General features: G+C 47.1%; 1 protein-coding gene across 3 annotated transcripts in view; it reads left to right on the top strand.

Annotated features, from left to right (window-relative positions):
• The window catches only part of PIK3R5 (phosphoinositide-3-kinase regulatory subunit 5), a 61,356-nt gene that overhangs the window by 21,320 nt on the left and 20,909 nt on the right, over nt 1–19,127 (top strand). For all 3 annotated transcript variants that reach the window (XM_045083370.1, XM_045083371.1, XM_045083372.1), the window contains exon 2: nt 18,555–18,670. In XM_045083370.1, coding sequence (XP_044939305.1) covers nt 18,568–18,670 — 103 coding nt within the window. In that variant the 5' untranslated portion in view covers nt 18,555–18,567. The remainder of the gene's footprint in view (nt 1–18,554; nt 18,671–19,127) is intronic.

Genomic DNA, 19,127 nt, shown 5'->3' with positions numbered 1-19,127 from the left:
CCCATTCTGGATCATCTTTCCCTGTACCAGCTGGAGGCAACTGCCTTTTTTATTTATTTCACCATAGATTAGTTTTGCCTATTCTAGAACTTTTTGTAAATACAGCCAGGGAGTATCTGTCTTTTTGTGTCCGCTTCATATGCACACCATGTTTTTGGTTTTCATGCATACCGTACTTGCATTAGCACTTTGCTTTTTTTGTTTTGTTTTGTTTCTTGCATTGCTAAGTAAATGGGTAAACATATACCGAACACGTTTTCACCTTCTCTATTGAAGGATTGGGCTGTTTCCAGTTTGCTGCTGTGCTACACGAAGCTGCTATGAACATTTTTTTGTACATGTCTTTTTGCCAATATAGGTCCTCATTTATTTGGAGTAAACAAGTAGAATTATTGGGTCAAAATGGTAGGTTATTTGTGAACTTGACAGAGCTGCCAAGCAGGTTTTCAAAGTGGCTGCACCATTTGTTGCTTCTGCCAACGATGTTCCGCTGTTCCATACCCTTGCTAATTTGATATCGCTAATCTTTTTAATTTTAGCTCTTCTAGTAAAGTGTGATCACACTGTGGTTTCAAGTCTCCATTTCCCTGAGAACTGATGGTGGCGAGCATATTCTCACGTGTGTAGTGACCTCTTGGATATCTTTTGTGAAGTGTCCACTCCTACGTGTTCAATTCCAAGATGCAAGTCATTTGTCACATACATGTATCATGAATATTTTCTCACAGTCTGTAGCCGTTCTATAATTTGGTCATTTCCAAAATGTTATATAAGTCGCATCAGACTGTAGGTAATTTTGGGGGATTAGCTTTCAATTCAGCGTAATCATCTGGAGATTCATCGTGTGTGGCGTGTATATTGATAATTATTTCCTTTTTACTGCTGAGTAGTATTCCGTGGGTACCATAGTTTGTTAAACTCTTCACCCCCTCAAGGACATCTGGGTTGTTTTCAGTTTGGGGCTATTATGAATAAAGCTGCTATAAACAGTCATATATATGTTTTTTGGGTGAACCTAACTTTTCATTTCTCTGAGATAAATGCCCAGGGGTACAACTGCTGTCAATTCCAATGTACGTATTTAGTGCTACAAGTTTCCCTCTTAGACTGCTTTAGCTGTGTCCCATAACCTTTGATATGTTAGATATTCCTTTTCATTCTGTTTCCTGCATTTTGGGATTTCCCTTGAGGCTTTCTCTATGACCCATGGATTTTCCAGATGTGTGTTTAGTCTCTAAGTGTTTGGGGGTTGTCCTGTTATCTTATCTTTCTGTTTGCTTTCTGGTTTGATTCTGTTGTTTCAGTTCTCTTACATTTGTTGAGGTTGGTTTTATGGCCCTGGATATGGTCTGTCTCAGTATATGGCTCATGGGTACTTGAAAAAATGTGTGTTTTGCTGTCATTGGGTGGGGTGTTCTGTAAGTTTTGACTAGATCCTGTTGACTGATGGTGTGACTTAGTTCTTACGTGTCCTTGCTGATTTTCTATATAGCTGCTCTCTTTGTTGTTGAGGGAAGGCAGTTGATGTCTCCAGCTGTAATTATGAGTATGTTTAGATCTCCTTTCTGTTTTATCAATTTTTACTTCATGTAATTTGCAATGTCATTGCGTAGGGAAACACATTTGGGATTGCTGTGTCTTTTCGGTGGCTTAACCTTTTTGTCATTCTATAATGTCACTCTCTGTCTCTGGTAATTTTCTTTGCTTTGAAGTGTACTTTTACTAATATTAATATAACCATTCCTTTTTTTTCCCTTAGTAATGTTTATATGGTATGTTCTTGCCCACCTGTGACTTTCAATCTGCCAATAACATTACATTTATGAGTTTATTACAGACAGCAAGCCATTGTGTCACGTTTTGCAATCCACTACTGATCTCTGTCTTTTAATTGATATATTTAGCCCATTTAAATTTAATGTAATTATTGATATGTTAGAGTTTAATTCTGCTGCTTAATTATTTGTTTTCTGGGTTCTTTTTTCATTTTGACTTATCCGTAATGTTTTTGTGTGTATCTCTTTGTATAGCTTTTTTAGTTTCTGCTCTACCTATTACATTTTATGCACATATAGTCACAGTTGAATGATGTCATCACTTTACCGTTCTAATGGAATGTAGAAGCTTTACTTCTCTTTAGGCCCCTTGACCTTTTCTCATTTATTATATAATAGTCTCAAGTATTTACTCTGCATATACTTATAACCACATCAGATGGTGTTAACATTTTTGATTCAACCATCAAATATAATTTAGAAAACAGGAGGAGAAGGAAAGCTTATTGTATATATCTGCATATTTGCTTGCCATATTCTTTCTTCATTCCTGATGTTTCAAGACACTTTTTTTTTTTTTTTTTAAATCATGCTTTTTCTGTTTGGAGAATTTCTGTCAGCCATTCTTTAGGGTAGCTATGCTGCTGACAAAATCCCTTAGTTTTCTTCATCTAAGATTGTCTTAATTTCTTTTTCATTCCTGAAAGGTATTTTTTTCTGGATATAGGATTCAGGGCTGGCTGCTTATTAAGCACTTGAAAAATGTTGTTCCATTCCTTTTGGCTTTCATGACTTTTGATGAGAAATCCACTGTCATTTGAATTGCTTTCCCTCTAAGAGAAGGTGATATTCTTCTCTTGCTGCTTTCAAGATTTTTTCCCCTTGTCTTGATTTTTCAGAAGTTTGACTCTGATATATCTTGGTGTGTATTTCTTGGCTTTATCCTGTCTAGGGTTCCCATAACTTCTTGAATCTGTAGTTTTATGTATTTTGCCAAATTTGCAAGTTTTCAGCCACTATTCCTTTGAGTACTTTTCCAGCTTTGTCCTTTGCCACTTGAACTCAGAGGATATACATGTTAGACCTTTCGTTAGAGCCCCACAGGTCCCTGAAGCTCTGTTCATTTTCCCTAGTTGGTTTTCTCTCTGTTCAGCTTGGGTAACTTTGTTTTTCTGGATTCAAGTTCACTGATTCTTTCCTCAGTCCCCACCATCTGCTGTGGAGCCTGTCCTCTGAGGATTTTATTTCAAGTTATTGTATCTTTCGGTTCTAGAATTTCCATAGCTTTGCATTCCTATCTTCTGTTTCTTTTCTGAATGTTCTTAGTTTTTCTTTGTTTATAATTACCCATTGAAGCATTTTTAATGAAGCTGCTTTAAAGGCTTTGCCAGATAATTTTAACATTTGTGATTTGCCACATACTGATTGTCTTTTTTTTTTTTTTTTTTTTTTTGCTCAATTTATATAATTCCCTTCATTTCATTCCTTGTCCTTGGTGTGACAGGTTATTTTCCACTGAAGCCTGGCATGGGGGGTATTATAAGAGTTAAGAGGCTCTGGGTCTTATTTAGCTGGCTTCCTCTAACACTTCCCTGAAGAGAGAGGCTACTGCCTCATCACTACCAGGGGAGGGTAGAAGTCCAGCTCCCATTCTCAGCTTCTGTTGACAAGAAGGAGGCGCTCCTGATTCCTTCTGGGGAGGGGGGAGTGGGAAGTGTGGCTTCCAACTAGGCTTCCACTGATGCCACACTGCCTGGGAGGCAGAAGGGTGTCTCATTACTGCTCCATCAACACCATGGGGTAGAGGAAGTGACCTCATCACCACTGGGCAGCAGTGAAAGTCCTGGCTCTCACTAGGCTTCTTCCGACATCGCCCCCATCAGGGGATGGGGGTGGGGGGACTCTTGACTGTCTGGTGGGGTTGGAAGTCCAGGATCCCTGGTGGTCCTCACTGACACCGTAGTGTTGTAAGGGGCTCGTTACTGGCAGGAAGGATGAAAGGCTTGGCTTTCTGAGACACCACTCATGGTTGGGGGAGGAGGGGTCAGACAGCTCATTAGAGCCCTGTCAGAGCGAAGTTCAGCACCCACCCCAGCCCCCCCAGTTTGGTCTTTGCTAGTAGAGATGATGCCATAGTTCTTTCTGCGGTGTTTGACTGGAGTAATGCGGTTATTATCTAAAAGTTTTGTGTCTTGCTAGGTTGCCTCTTTGCTGAGCCTTTGGCTGGAAAGACCAGGCTTTTCTTGGGGCTTTTTCTGTCTGTACCCACTGGTGTCTCCAGGTTGTTGGCTCCTTGGGTCCAAGTCTAGGATATATGAGGCAAAAAAGAAATCCTTTTCCATTATGTTCACCACTATGTCCCCTTTATGTTTTCTCTTTCCTTTGTTAGTTTTGTATATAATGTCCAGGACTTATACTGTACTTTGCAGGAAGAATAGGGGCAAGTACGTCTTCTTCACTTTGCAAGACCATTGTCGACTTTTTACATACTTAACAGCTGTTTTTTGTGTGATCAAAAAGTAATGTGTAAAGTATATGTTATTATAAAAATGTTTTTACAGGGCACCTGGGTGGCTCACTTGGTTAGGCGTCTGCCTTCAGCTCCGGTCATGATCCTGGGGTCCTGGGATCAAGCCCCACATTGGGCTTCCTGCTCAGCGGGGAGCCTGCTTCCCCCTGCTCCCCGCCTGCTGCTCCCCCTGCTTATAATCTCTGTCAAATGAATAAATAAGATATTTTTTAAAAAGTGTTTTTACCTAAGGTAAAAATGGTATCTAATCTTGCTTCTCCGACTCAGATTAACCCTTGGCAGGTAACCTTATATAATTTTTTAGATGTAAAGATTTTTTATTTTTAAGTCATCTCTACACCCAACATGGGGCTTGAACTCACAACTCTGAGATCTAGAGTCTCATGCTCTACGGACTGAGCCAGTTAGGTGCCCCTTTTTAGATGCAGATATAGGACTTTAAAAAGACATAATTGGAAGCATCTTGGGATCCTTTTGGTCACACTTAGCAGAAATGAACTTGTGCTAGGTAAATTAAAAAAGAAACTTAGCAGAAGAATATCAGAGTATCTTATAAAACCCACCCAAGCAAGCTTCTCGAGGGAGTTGACTCTCCCTCACCTTCTTTTCTCTCCTCAGCCTATTCTTTGGGTCTTCTAGCCCCCTTACATATTTGATCCAGGTCACCCAAACCTCCATCCAAGTCCAGTGGTCACTTCTCTGTCCTCATGTTTTAGATGTTATAGCAGTAGTCCATTCTCCCTCCTTGCATTATTCTTTTTTTTTTTTTTTGACAGAGAGAGATCACAAGTAGACAGAGAGGCAGGCAGAGGCGGGGTGGGGGGAAGCAGGCTCCCCACTGAGCAGAGAGCCCGATGCGGGGCTCGATCCCAGGACCCTGAGATCATGACCTGAGCCGAAGGCAGCAGCTAAACCCACTGAGCTACCCAGGCGCCCTTCCTTGCATCATTCTTGTTTTGAGGGTCTGTGACATCATTGTCCCCTCTTTCTGCACGAAGCTCACCTTATCATCCTCCTGCTCATTCTTCACATGCCACCTCTTAACATTGGGTGCTCAAAATGTGATACAATGTGGACACAGTAGGACTCTTGTTTTCTCCTCCCCAATTGTCCTCACCCCAAACTTCCCCATGTCAGCCAGTGCAACCCACCAATCTTCATGAACGGAGGGGACAGAGGCAGCCAACTGTCTGGAAAGGGGGCACATCCACTTGGGGGCCAAACTTTAAATTAGCCATGATGCCAGCCCCGCCCACCTTCCATAGAGATTTTGGCCAGAACTGAAACCTGGATTTCCCAAATCCATTTCCATCTGATTTAGACACGATGCCCAAAACACACCAAGTGTCGGTCTTCAGTGTGGACTGTGAGTTTTTCTTTGTCGTTGTGAGTGTATTTGGTGAGACCAGGGAAAGACTGCCTCAGCGTCCACTGCCCGAACACCAGTGAACAGGCCCTCAGAGTCCCAGGGAGTTCTAGACTGGGCTCTCTGGGTCTCTCGAAATCAGTGTCTGTTTTGTAAAAAGTTGTAAAAACCACACCTGGCCAAGTAGCAGGACGAGTTTCTGATTTCAGTTCCGTCCACAAACCTTGACGATTTCTTTTCTTGCCGGAGGAGTTTCTCTTGCACCCCTAAACCGTATTCATGAATGGGCTGGCAAGGGAGGAGGCGAGAGATTTTTTTACTTAAATAATTGGCAAGAGTTTAAAGAGAGGGAGGAGAAGGAGGCTGACGGAGATGTGTGTGTTGGTGTCTGAGCTCAGGCACCTGTTGTTGGAAGGACAGAGAGAAGGCGGGGGTGCTGAGTGGTTCTCTCTCTGGGAGGGAGGAAAAATGTGGAAGGACGGGGAAGAATAATGGCTGAAACCGGTCTGTGCTGGATCTATTCCGATGGCAAAGCATCTGGATGTCAGAAGGCTCCACACAGTCTTCCTTGCCCCAAACTATGAAAGAGTCACTCTGTCTTACAAACTGGCGAAGAACCTGGCAAGTGCGAGTAGCCTGTGATGAACACAAGTCCTCATGACAACCACCGTCTTTGGCTGCTTCCAGAAAAATCAGAAAGCTGCTCGTATATGTGTAATTGGCCTTTCTCGAGCTTTTACATTTATTTATCTATCGCTTTGTTACCGTGCAAGCCTTTGCTGGCAAACAGGACAGGCTCTGCATTTGAAAGACAGCTGGATTAAAATAGCCTCCCATGCCAAGTACTCAGGGGTTAGCCTGGGAGTTTTTACCTTGGCAAGTTCCTGTAGTCCTTGTCGCATTCCCCATCTTGGCAGTAATTTCAGTCTGCTCGTCTTGTGTTCCCCTTTATTGCACAGGGACGCCAAGATGCTAGGGCATGCCGAGAAAGGCCAGGCATCATTTGCCAGCTGAGAGAGCCCTCTATGCCTCAGTCCTCTCATCTGTAAAATGGGGACAAGAATGTGTGTACCTCCTATGAATTCAGTGAATTAATTCATAGAAAGAACCTAGAACAGTGTCTGGCACATAGTAACCCCTCAGTTAGCATTAGCTGCTATGATTCTAAGTATAATAGCAAAGGCAGCATCTGGGGTGCTGGGCAGCATCAGATGCTGCCTTTGCTATTATACTTAGAATCATAGCAGCTCAGTGGGTTAAAGCAGCTCAGTGGGTTAAAGCCTCTGCCTTCAGCTCAGGTCATGATCTCAGGGTCCTGGGATCGAGCCCCACGTTGGGCTCTCTGCTCAGCAGGGAGCCTGCTTCCCTCTCTCTCTCACCTACTTGTGATCTCTCTCTCTCTGTCAAATAAATAAATAAAATATTTTTTTAAAAGAAGCTAAAACATTTTTTAAAAATTTAAAAAATGTAGCAATGGCAGCCTGGGGCATCCTGTTCTCTTCTCTGGTTCTTTCCGATGATTCCCTGGGTAGGAGGGAATCAGACAGAACTGGGTTCACGTGGCTCAAATCTTCCTGCCCATGCCGCGTGCTAGTTGTGCGACCTGGGGAAAGTCACATAGCCACCAGGACACTCCTGATCCTTGGATGTTCAGGGTTTTGCAAGGTTGCTCAGAAGGAACAAGGTCATGGGCTTCAAGCCCTAAGCAGTCTCTGGTATAGAGTCAGCCGAACGGACATGAGTGTCTTTCTCCTTCCCTTCCCTCCTCTTGTTTCCTCCTGTTGGTCTTAACCACAACACTGGTCTTCCCAAGCAGCCTGGCACCCTTCCCTCGGTAAAGAAGGGCATGAGCAAAGGTGAGAAGTAAGTGAAGGTTTATCTCTGTTTCCTTGGCAGCTCTCCCTTTGCGTGCCCGTCTGCTTCACCTTCCTGCTCCCACGCCCCCTCCAACCACCACTGCTTCCCTTTTCCCATTTCCCCCCTTTTGTGGCCCTGCAGTCCTTCTGATGTCCACTCTCTACTTTCACTGCTGTCTGGGACGCATCTGTGAGCTAAATATCCCTCCATAGAGTTTGCATTTTGAAGAGTCAGCAAGGCCAGAGGAAGTGAGCCATCCTAACCCAGTGGGGAATGAATCACTGGCAATGAGAATTGGGGCAATTTGTGTGCAGGATGTCTTTGCTGGAAGCCTTGAATTATAACACAGAGGCACGACCCCCTACTCAGCCCTCTGAGTGTCTATCAAACAGCAGGGATCATTTCCTATGAACACGGCCCAGGGAAGAATTTGGGCTTTGAGAGTCAGGCCAACTTTGCATGTGCTTCCAGCTTGGCTCATAGGAATGGGGACCCCAAGAACTTGGGCAAATATGTGGCTGGCTCTCCCTGAGCTGTAGGAATTATGGGTGACTCTCATTATGGTAGTGGGCTGATGACGGTCATTAAACTAGGCAAGCCAGTGAAAGTGCCCCGCATGGTATCTGACACAGAGCAGCCTCTTGAAATAGCCAGCCTTCCTGCCTACCCACCCTCTTTCCATCCTTCCTGTTCTGTAGACTGAAACTTACAGAGAATTGACATTCCTATGTAATATTGCAAAGGCGTCAATTAATTATTTGTTGTTTCCCTTTCTAAGTTGTGGTAGAACACGCATGACGTGAAATTTACCACCTCGGGGCACCTGGGTGGTTCCATCCGTTGAGCGTCTGCCTTCGGCTCAGGTCACGATCCCAGGGTCCTAGGATCGAGCCCCACATCGGGCTCCTTGCTCAGCAGAGAGTCTGCGTCTCCCTCTCCCTCTGCTTGAGCTCTCTCACTCTCCCTCTGTGTCAAATAAATAAATAAAAATCTTTAAAAAGATTTTTATTTATTTATTTGACACAGAGAGATCACAAGCAGGCAGAGAGGTAGACAGAGAGAGAGGCAGAGGCAGACTCCCCGCTGAGCAGAGAGCCTGATGAGGGGCTCGATCCCAGGACCCTGAGATCATGACCTGAGCTGGAGGCAGTGGCTTAACCCACTAAGCCTCCGAGGTGCCCCTAAATAAATAAAAATCTTTAAAAAATAAAATAAATAAAATAAAATTTACCATCTTCATGTTGGTAAGTGTATATAGATCAGTGGTGCGAAACACATTCATTTCATTGTATAAAACTAAAACTCTGCACCCGTGTCTCCTCCCCCAGCCCCTGACAACCACCATTCAGCTCTGTCTCTGTGAATCTCATTGCTCTGGGTGCCTCCTAGACAGGGAATTGTACAGTATTTTTCTCTTCGTGACTGGCTTATTTTTCTCAGCACAGTGTCCTCAAGGTTCCTCCGTGTTGGAGCATGTGACAGGATTTCCTTCCTTTTTAAGGCTGCAGAATATCCCATTTCGGTATATGCCGTATTTTGCGTATCCATTCACCTGTGTCTGTGGACAGTTTGGCTCTTGTGAATAATGATGCCCTAACGCAGATTTACAGGGTCCATTCACGTCCCGGCAGTCAGCCCTTTTGGATATACTCCGTACTGGATCATGTGGTTGTTCTATTTTTAATTTTGCGGGAAATCACCAGCACCATTCCACATTCGGCAGTGCACGAGGCTTCCCATTTCTCCTCACCCTCACTAACCCTTCTTATTGTTCTGTTTTGTTTATGGTAGTCATCTGAATGGGCACAAGGTGGTATCTCATTGTGGTTTTGGGTTCTTTTTTTTTTTAAGATTTTTTTGTTGATTTGGGAGAGGGAGGGTGAGACACAGGAGTGGGGGAGGGGCAGAGGGAGAGGGAGAAGCAGTCACCCCCACACCCCACCCCTCCAGCTGAGCAGGGAGCCTGGGGTACATGGGGCTTGATAGCAGGACCCCGAGATCATGACCTGAGCTGAAGGCAGACACTTAAACGCTTAACTGACTAAAACACCCAGGCGCCTCTCTCTCCTTGTGGTTTTGATTTGCATTTCCCTATCCGTGAGTGATGTTAGCATCTTCTCATGTACCCGTCGGCCATCTGGATGTCTTCTTTAGAGCACTGTTTAGTCAAGTCCCTTGTCCATTTTTTTAAATGGTTGTTTGTTGTTGTTGCTGTTCTTGAGTTGTAGGAATTCTTTATGTATTCTGGATATTGACTCCTTGTCAGATAGATGATTTACAAATATTTTCCCCCATTCGGTAGGTTTACCTCTTCACTCTCTTGACTCTGATGCACAGAGTTTTCGATTTTGATGGAGATCCACTTTATCTGTCTTTATTTTGTTGCTTTTTGGTGTCATAGGCAAGAAATCACGGGCAAATCCATGGTGAGGAAGCCTCTCTGTTATGTCTTCTGAGAGTTTTATCACTGAAGCTCTTTACATTGAGGCTCTGATCCATTTTTATTTAATTCTTTGATACCGAGTGTTCCCAGCTCATAATAATGTGTGTATTTCCATTTATTTGCCTTCTTTTGTTTCCCTCAAAAGTTTTATTTCATTAAAACCGTGCCTATTCTTTTTTTTTTTTTAAGATTTTATTTATTTATTTGACAGAGATCACAAGTAGGCAGAGAGGCAGGCAGAGAGAGAGAGGAGGAAGCAGGCTCCCTGCTGAGCAGAGAGGCCAATGCAGGGCTTGATCCCAGGACCCTGGGATCATGACCTGAGCTGAAGGCAGAGGCTTTAACCCATTGAGCCACCCAGGCACCCCAAAATCTTGCCTATTCTTAAAGTTTATTTTCTCTTCATATTTTTTTTTCTAATGCAATTTCTGGTTTTTATTCATATAATGAAGCAATAGTTGATTTCTATCTTGTACCAAATTTCTGTATTTGTAGCAAACCACTTTACCTACCTCTCTTTGTGATAACCATGCCTTTGGTTGATTATTTTGGGTTCCTAGAAACATTCTGAAGGTGAAAAAATGATGAATTACGCCAACGCTTTAATCGGCAAAGGTAGAATTCATTGTAGCCTCAATGAATGAAATGGCTTGTGACATAGAAACGCCCAGAAACTACCTCACCCACACACTCATCGTGAAGTTACTCAGAAGGCTCCAGCAGAGCAATAAATGAATCAAAACAAGGAACTCATAATGAGGGGTGACATAGCATAAAAACAAAGAAACAAACAAACAAAAAAGTAAATCCGTCTTAAAGCTGCTGCCTTCTCCCCAACGAATCACTGCCATTTTCCTAGTTACTACATCTTACGTGAATGTCAACAAGAATTATTTAAAGAATTGTGGTGTAGTGTAAAAATATTTAATACAAATCCAATCCAGATCTGCACTTTTTAAAAGTAATTTTACAACATTTAGAATAAGAGAGGGGCTAAAATTGCAGGTTCAGAAACAATTTCTTAAAAACCATGTAGAAATTCTAGACCCAGCTCTGGTAAGGTTTTAAATCTTGATTAAAATGAATGATGTTGTCAGAAAACCTAAATTTACAAAGCTGACACATGAAGGAGTTGAATACTTATGCGATAATGTGAAAACAAATTTTTTTTTTTTATTATTCATTTATTTGACAGAGAGAGATCACAAGTAGGCAGAGAGACAGGCGGAAAGAGGTGGGAAGCAGGCTTCCCGCCGAGCAGAGAGCCCGATGCGGGGTTCGATCCCAGGACCCTGAGATCATGACCTGAGCCGAAGGCAGAGGCTCAACCTGCTGAGCCACCCAGGCGCCCCAAGAAATTTTTTTTTAAAGATTGTATTTATTTATTGGACAGAGAGAGAGATCACAAGTAGGCAGAGAGGCAGGCAGAGAGAGAGGAGGAGGCAGGCTCCCTGCTGAGCAGAGAGCCTGACACGGGCCTTGATCCCAGGACCCTGAGATCATGACCTGAGCTGAAGGCAGAGGCTTAACAACTGAGCCACCCAGGCACCCCATGAAAAGAAATTTAAAAAAGGATTCTAGAGGGACGTCTGGGTGGCTCAGTTGGTTAAGCAGCTGCCTTCGGCTCAGGTCATGATCCCAGCGTCCTGGGATCGAGTCCCACATCGGGCTCCTTGCTCAGCAGGGAGCCTGCTTCTCCCTCTGCCTCTGCCTGCCATTCTGTCTGCCTGTGCTTGCTCTCTGCCCTCCTCTCTCTCTGATAAATAAATAAAAAATCTTAAAAAAAAAAAAAGGATTCTAGAAATAACCTTGAGGAGAAGAGCCAAGGTCACACTGATGGATGGCAGAGGTTGACTCCCACCTAAGCAGAAGGGTGCCATGACTCCCCCGGGTTCTAGACTCAGATTCTAGTGATAGATTTGCCACTTTCTAATCTGAGCAAGGCTTTTCTCTGCTCAGAGCCTCCATTTTCCTGTCTGTAGAATGGGAGGAATGCACTAACTGGTTTCCAGGATGCCTTCCTAGTCAAATAGTCTAGTACGTGCGTGTCTTTGAAAGATAGAAGGCATCACTTCTCAAGCCTGACATCAGTGGAATCAACCAGAGAGTGTTTTATTTCCTGGCCCAGTCTCAAAGCTCTCTGGAATTGGGCCATAGAATTGTTTATGCCCAGAAAGCACGCTGATAGCTAATAGATAGCATTTACTGAACGCTTGTAAAAAGCCAGGCACAAATTTTCCACTAATTTATATTCTAGTTTCTCCTCAGATGGTGTAAGTGTTTCTCCTTTTACTAAACACGTTCTATCAACTCATTGTGTTCAACCCGAACCCTAGTAGACCCCTAGCCCTGCATTGGCCCGCCCACCAGTAATTAGGAACTGTGACCCCACATGACGTGGGAACTTGAACCAGGGTAACGAAGGACAGTAAGGCATTGAATAACCAACTGGAGGTATGTTTAGAGGATATTAAGCCTATGGAAAGGGTCTTAGAACTATGGAGCCCAACCAACCAGCTTCCCTGAATGCTAACAACTCACGTAACTTGGTACAGTCAGGAAGTGATCGTTGGTACAACACTGCTCACTAAACTGTGGACCTTATTTGGATTTTAGCCATCTTCTCCCCACCCAATGTCTCCTTTTAGTTCCAGAGTCCCATCCAGGATCCCACATTGTGTCTCCTCAAGTTCCTCCAATCTATGGCAGTTTCTTGATCTTCCTTTACCTTTATGACCTTGACATTCTGGCGAGAACTGCTCAGTTATGTTATAGGATGTCTTCTCATGACTCAGTCATGATTATGCATGTTTTTGGTAAGAATCCTGCAGAAATGACATCGTGTCCCTCTCAGTGCATCCTATCAGGGGAGATAGGATCTGAACATATTTTATTGTTGGTAATATTAACTTGGATTATGAGGTTAAGGTGGTGCTGGGTTTCTCCACTGTGAAATTATTATTTTTCCCTTGCAATCAATTAATTTCTTAGAGGAAATACTCTGAGACTATGCAGGTATGCTGTCCCTTCTGAGATTTTCATCCATAGATTCTAACAGTCATATTGAGGATGGTTACTACTATGGCATTTGCCTAATGGTGGTTTTGTATTTTTCTCCTTCTAGCCACATTTATTGATTGGTATTCTTTTGTAAAAAAAAGATCTGTTCCTTCTCCTCCATTTATTCCTTTATTCAGCTGTTTAGAACATTAGTGTAGACTCATTTTGTAGAGTATTTATTTCATTCTATAAATTATAATCCAGCACTTTCATTATTTATTTTGTTGTTAAAATTGTCCTGGCTTTAGCTGTTGGAAGCTCTTTCAAGCTGGCTCCCCTGTCCTCTGACACTCCCATCCATTTTCAAGGAATGACTTATTTTCTGGCACTGTAAGATGTTCCTGGTTCATCTTATATATTTCCTGCCCGAGTCCTGGAATCAGCCATTCCTCTAAGGAACCCTGGTTCCTGTGAGTGGAGAATGGTATTTAGAAACCAAGACCTGGGCACTAGGTGTGCTCATTGCTCCTGGGATGTCCTTTCCTGGCTCTCTCGGTAGAGCCAGAAAATATATGTACACATTTTTTAAAAAGGTTTTTTATTTATTTATTTTCAGACAAAGTTCATAAGTAGGCAGAGAGGCAGGGAGAGAGAGAGGAGGAAGCAGTCTCCCCACTGAGCAGAGCGCCTGATGCGAGGCTCAATCCCAGGACTCTGGGATCATGACCTGAGCTGAAGGCAGAGGCTTTAACCCACTGAGCCACCCAGGTGCCCCTATATGTATGCATTTTAACAGAAGCATACACACATCCATTTCACTTCTTTATGTATCTCTGTGTAAATACATTCAGAATCCATGAGTTCATGCTGATTTCTCCTACTCCCATCTAACCAGGTTGGCTCATTCTAGATTTCCCCTACTCCTTATTTGTCACTTCTTTCTCCTACAGTGAGAAGCTGGCTCTCATAACCTATGATACATTTACTTGTTTGCTTAGTCATAGCACACACATAAAGAGGTCTCCATATTTTAAACACACATCCCTATGGCAAACAGGTTTAATAATTACAAAATGATGTGTAGTTCTTTTTGTCTTTAGCCTTATAGTAGCCAGTCGAAATACTATTTTCCAAAGTTCCTCCATTTAATTCTTTCTTCCCCTGTCCCTTTCAATGTGCTTATGTTACTCATTCACCATGCATTTGGGTCCATTCGTTTTGTAGACTTTTGTCCCCCTGTCCGCCGCAATCCCAGTTGACCTGAGTTATTTATTTAATTTGGGGTATGTAAAACCTTGCTGTAGTTCTGAGAGTCAAAGGGTTACATAGAAATTGCCCCAAAGAAGTGTTGCCCTTCCTCCTCCCCAGATCATTCTCCTCTCCTTCTCACTCCTTTCTTACCCCAGTATCTTTAGTTTTAAGTGTATCCTTCCTGCTTTGAATGGTGAGAAATTTTAAAATTAGGTCACAGAAGAGATTCTGCCTTGAACCGTCATGGGGAGAAGAGTGGGGCCAGAGAAGGGAGGTCAAACCACAGGGGCAGAGGGAGGAGTGATGAGGGACCAACGCGGGGAGGGTCCATGCAGGACCACATGCCTTGGTGCCTTTCTTATTCCCACCTGTGGAACTAAGGTTTCAAAGCATAGGCCTGGAATATTCCAGAACAGCAGGGGAACTGTATGGGTGCCGGCCAGAGCCTGGAGGTACCTATTTCTCCTGCTATGAGATGTAGGATCTCTGCCTCTGCCATCCACAGTGTTTGAGAAATCCTCCAAGAAAAGAAGCCCCAGTGGGGCTGCCCCAGGAGAGTCGGACCTAAGCAGACCTTCCACCAGTCCTGCACATTTGGGAAGATGACCCTGTCTTGCATCATGAGGTCAGGTGAACATGTGAAGAGGAGGTCTCCCTCTGTGCCCTCTGGGCTCACCCCTCCCCAGCTGCAGGCCTCCCTGTTCTGCTCAGGGTCCCCACTAAGGACTCACCCTTACTGACTCAGAAGAGGAACTTGGAGATGGGGGCAAGCCCGGCTGCCGACTATTTCAACATGACCCCACCACGGGTGAGGGCCATTCCCATTCCTGGCAGCTGCTGGAATTTCACAATAGATGCTTCTCTTACCAAGGTGCTGAGGGAAGCCAGGCCTTGCCTGGCGATCTCTGAAAAAAGGCATCATCCTTTGGGAGGGAGGGAGTGCCACCTTCTTTCCCCTTCCTCTCTGCCCCAAAGCCAGTAGGGTTCTGCTAACAAGTCACAAGAAACAGCTGATGACTGACTCATCAAATGGAAATGAGGGTGCCAAAGGACCAGGTGGTGAGCCACGATGCTCTGGGTTAACCCCCAGGGCAGCTCGGCTGAGGGTCCCCCCACCTTGCCCTGGTCAGGCTCCCACCTGCCTGGGCTCCCAGGGCCCAGTGCCTTGGGCAAGTCAGCCTCTCAGAGCAGCTGAGGGAAAACTCTAGATGGTGTCATGATGCCAGGGGGAGTTGGCATGCTGAGAGCTGTGCCCTGTGCCCTGGGGATCCCTGCCCCATCCCTGGAGAAGGCCTTGATTGTCTTCAGTCAACTGCTGGGGACACTAAGGCCAGGAGATGGGAGTCTCGGGGGCCTTGAAGAAGGGAAGGAGTGTGGGCCAGCAGGCGTTGGAGGGGCGCTGTGAAGGCTGCTCAGAGCAGCCCCAGGACACTGTGTCCTGACCCCCTCAGGACAGGGGTGCAGCAGAGGCAGTGTTGGCTGAAAACGTTGATTTGCATCTTGTATTTACAGTGGGACGCGATAGGGCAGGATGACTAATGTCTGCCTCGTGACACCCGGGTGTCCCTTGCCGCAGGGACTGGGCGGAGGGGACTCTAAACCCAGTCATTGTGGTTCAGCCCTAGGTCCAGACTGGAGATGCTCTGGTTCAGCAGGTACTGAGCTTCCAGTCCTGATCCCCTTGCTGGAGGGTGGGTAGCTGGTGTAGACAGACATGGACATGGGGGGCTCAGGATTCCTTATAGCTGGGGAGGTAGGTCTCTTAAAGCAAGACCATGTTATAGCTAATTAAGTCTTCATTTTGGGAGGTGTGAACATGAGCGGATTTTCTTTTCCTTCTGATAACTGGCATCTTCACTGTGCTGAGAGCGCCCTGTAGTGGCCAGGCCCAGGCCCCCTGCATTCATATCCCAGCTTTGCCACCTCTTCACTGTGTGACCTTGGGCAAGTCGTGTAACTTCTCTGTGCCACAGAGGACCCATCTCTCCATCTGCCTCCCCAGAGGAGATCCCCCCATCAGCCTCTTACTGCTAACTTTCCCTTCCCCTGCCTCCCCTGCGGGGAGCCCTCCAGGGCCAACTACCAACAAAACAGCCCGGGTCCAGCTTTTGTGGCTAGACCCCACCCCTTGTCCTCCCCACAAGGACCTCTCACATCTCTTTACCGGCCCTCCCTGCTTTCCCCCTCAGCCCTGCTGTGGCTCACAGGGAGCCCGAAGCCAGTGTGCTTCCTAAACAGTCACGCGACAACAAAATGGCAGCCCCCCCCCCCCCCCCCCCCGCCCACCTGGCAGGTGTCTGGTCTGGAGAAGGGATTCTCTTAAAGACAAACCCCACCCCCACCCCCGCCCTTGGCTTTGGTAGAGAGAGGAGAGTCCTCTGGAATTCTTGACAGCATGTCTTCCCAGTCTTCCCTGTATTTGTGAGCACGGGTAGGTGGCTGTGCCCCTTCTGGACAGACCCCTCCCATTGAGGCCCCCTGGGGTAACTGCCCCCCTCCCCGCTGCTGGCTCACCGTGACTCTTTAGAACATGAGCAGGTGGGTCACTGAGCACGTTTTGTCCCCCGAGTTGGGTCTCGGCCACAGTCGGGGAGCACAGAAGGAGTCCTCGATACCGTTGTCTGCTTGCAGCGCAGCCGGCTCTCCCAGCCGGGCGCCCACCCTGGGGCTGCTCCATCCCCTCCCTGGGGCTAGGCTTCCCCTTCTGCAAAATGAAGGACTTAATGCAGGGGCGGGCGGTGGGGGGCAGCCTCTGAGCTCCTTCCAAGAACCCACCCTGGGGCTCGTGGGGAAAAACCAGCCTGGGGGGGCAGAGGGTCTTCTGATGCCATGTGAGCCATCCACACCCCAGAGTCATCCTTCTGAAGGTGCCTGAGCTCCCAGCTCCTGCAATGGATACCAGGAGCCCTGAGTTTGGGGAGGACTAAGCTGGAGAGGGTCCTGTCCTGGGGCTCCACTACAAGCAGAAGGCTGTGGCCTCGTCACTGGGGTCCGTTCCCAGGACGCACACCCAGGACCCCAAAGCCCACACCCTGCACCATCTAGCTCAGTGGCAGTGAACTCATTGCCTGGGCTGCCCAGGGAGGAATCAGGGACATTGGAAGGGCCCAGGGACATCCTTGGGCTGCCGGTGCCGCTCATGGAAACAGCCAGCGTCCTGAATCCCTGGTGAGAGGTTTTCCCGAGCTCAGTCTGCCACCACAGCAGCCGGGAGATGGGGGGCCTGGCCCTCTGTTCCAGGGTCTCAGTCCTTGGCAGGCTCGCCCCTGCACCCAGACTTCTGCACATGCTGCCTCTTCTTTCTGAATGTTCTTCCTCTCGCTTCTCTCCTCTCTTCCTCATCCAGCTTCGTGATCTCTTCAGGGAGGCTTCCCCGATGGCCTAGCATGGGCTCCCCATCTGGCCTGCCCCTGGCGCCATCTGTCTTCACAGCATCACCTTCCGCGATGACCTCTTTCTTGGTCCATTAAGTGGTCCGGTGTCTGTGTCTGACACCAAGGAGCACGGCCCAGCAAGGACCTTGCTGATGTGGGGAGATGCTGGACAGCTCACAGAGGGCCCATGTGTCCTTGGTCAGGCGTGCGGTTCCTCCTGGGCTGTGGAAGTAGGAGGATTTGCCTACATGGGGCCCCCACGAGCCAAGGGTTCCAGTCACACAGCTGGGTCCCTGTTTGGATTTTGCAGTTTTGCATGTCGTTTGCATGGCCCAGCTCTAAGCTCAGGGCTTCTGCTTGTGGTTTCCTGGTCCCTCCCCAGTTCCACCGAGCTGGACCATGGCCTCCTCGGCTCGTCGCCAGGACCCGGCCTGACGGGCCAGCAACAGAGTCCTCTCAGAAGGGGTGAATGCGGGAGAGTGGGAGGGCGCCAAAGCCTGTGGCGGGATGACGTTCGTGGCCTGAGAGCACACTGGGGTCATCCGCTGTGGCATTCTTGCCAACAGTCCTCTGGGGTCGGTGCCTTGTTAAGCCCATTTTACAGAAAAGGAAACTGAGGTTCGGCAGCCTTCTCCCTGCCCATCCCTGGGGCCTGGGGGGGGGGGCAGAGAAAAAGCCCCCTCCCTACGTGATTCTGATTTTTCTCCAGGAGTCCTCTTGCCCACTGGGGTGTGGCTCCTCCCAGGCACTCATGGGGACACTTGCTGCTGCCTGGTGGGGCAGGCAGGCCCCCATTCACCTCACAGCCTGCATCGCTGAGCTATTGAGCTGCAGCGACTGTAACCCCCGCCCCCCCGTGCTGCGCTCTCGGCGAGGCTGAGGGAGCTCCATGCCGCCGGTCCATGTGCTTCTCCAGCCTGTGGCTCTCCCGGCTGACGGGTGTCTGTCCCCTGTGCAGGCGATGACTCAGGATGCAGCCAGGGGCCACGACGTGCACGGAGGACCGCATCCAGCATGCCCTGGACCGCTGCCTGCATGGGCTCAGCCTCAGCCGCTGCTCCACCTCCTGGTCAGGTAGGTCCAGTGGGTGGAGGCGGGGAGGGTAGAGGGGCTGGTGGGGCCCAAAAAGCCTCGGGGTGTGTGTGTGTGTGACAGTGAGCCCTGGAGTGCTTACAGAAGCCGGCGGGTTCTGGTTCTAGAGCCAGACCTCCCCTGAGCCGGTGCGCAGCACAGCACCTGATGGAGAGTAGCCCCTCAGAACGTGGCACTCTGTCTTCCCCCAATGTCTTCCGCCGCCTCCTCCTCCTCTTCCTCCTCCTCCTCCTCCTCTTCCTCAGGGCTATCTTGCTTTCTTCACTTGCATCAGAAAGAGAGGTCCTGGAAGAAGCTATGGGTCCTGCTTAGAAGAACCACAGCTGCTGATTCCAAAAGAACTGCTCGGAATTCATAGATGACTCACCCCAGAATTCTGTTGCATTGGGTTCTGGTTCCTTCCAGAGCCCCATCTCCTTTCTGCCCATAGGACAAGGGG

This window comes from Mustela putorius, unplaced genomic scaffold (genome assembly GCF_011764305.1).
Source record: "Mustela putorius furo isolate JIRA1106 unplaced genomic scaffold, ASM1176430v1.1 tig00000695_pilon_pilon_pilon, whole genome shotgun sequence".
NCBI classification, from domain to species: Eukaryota; Metazoa; Chordata; class Mammalia; order Carnivora; family Mustelidae; genus Mustela; species Mustela putorius.
Note: the sequence above shows the minus strand (reverse complement) of the source record. Positions and strands in the feature narration are given on the sequence as shown.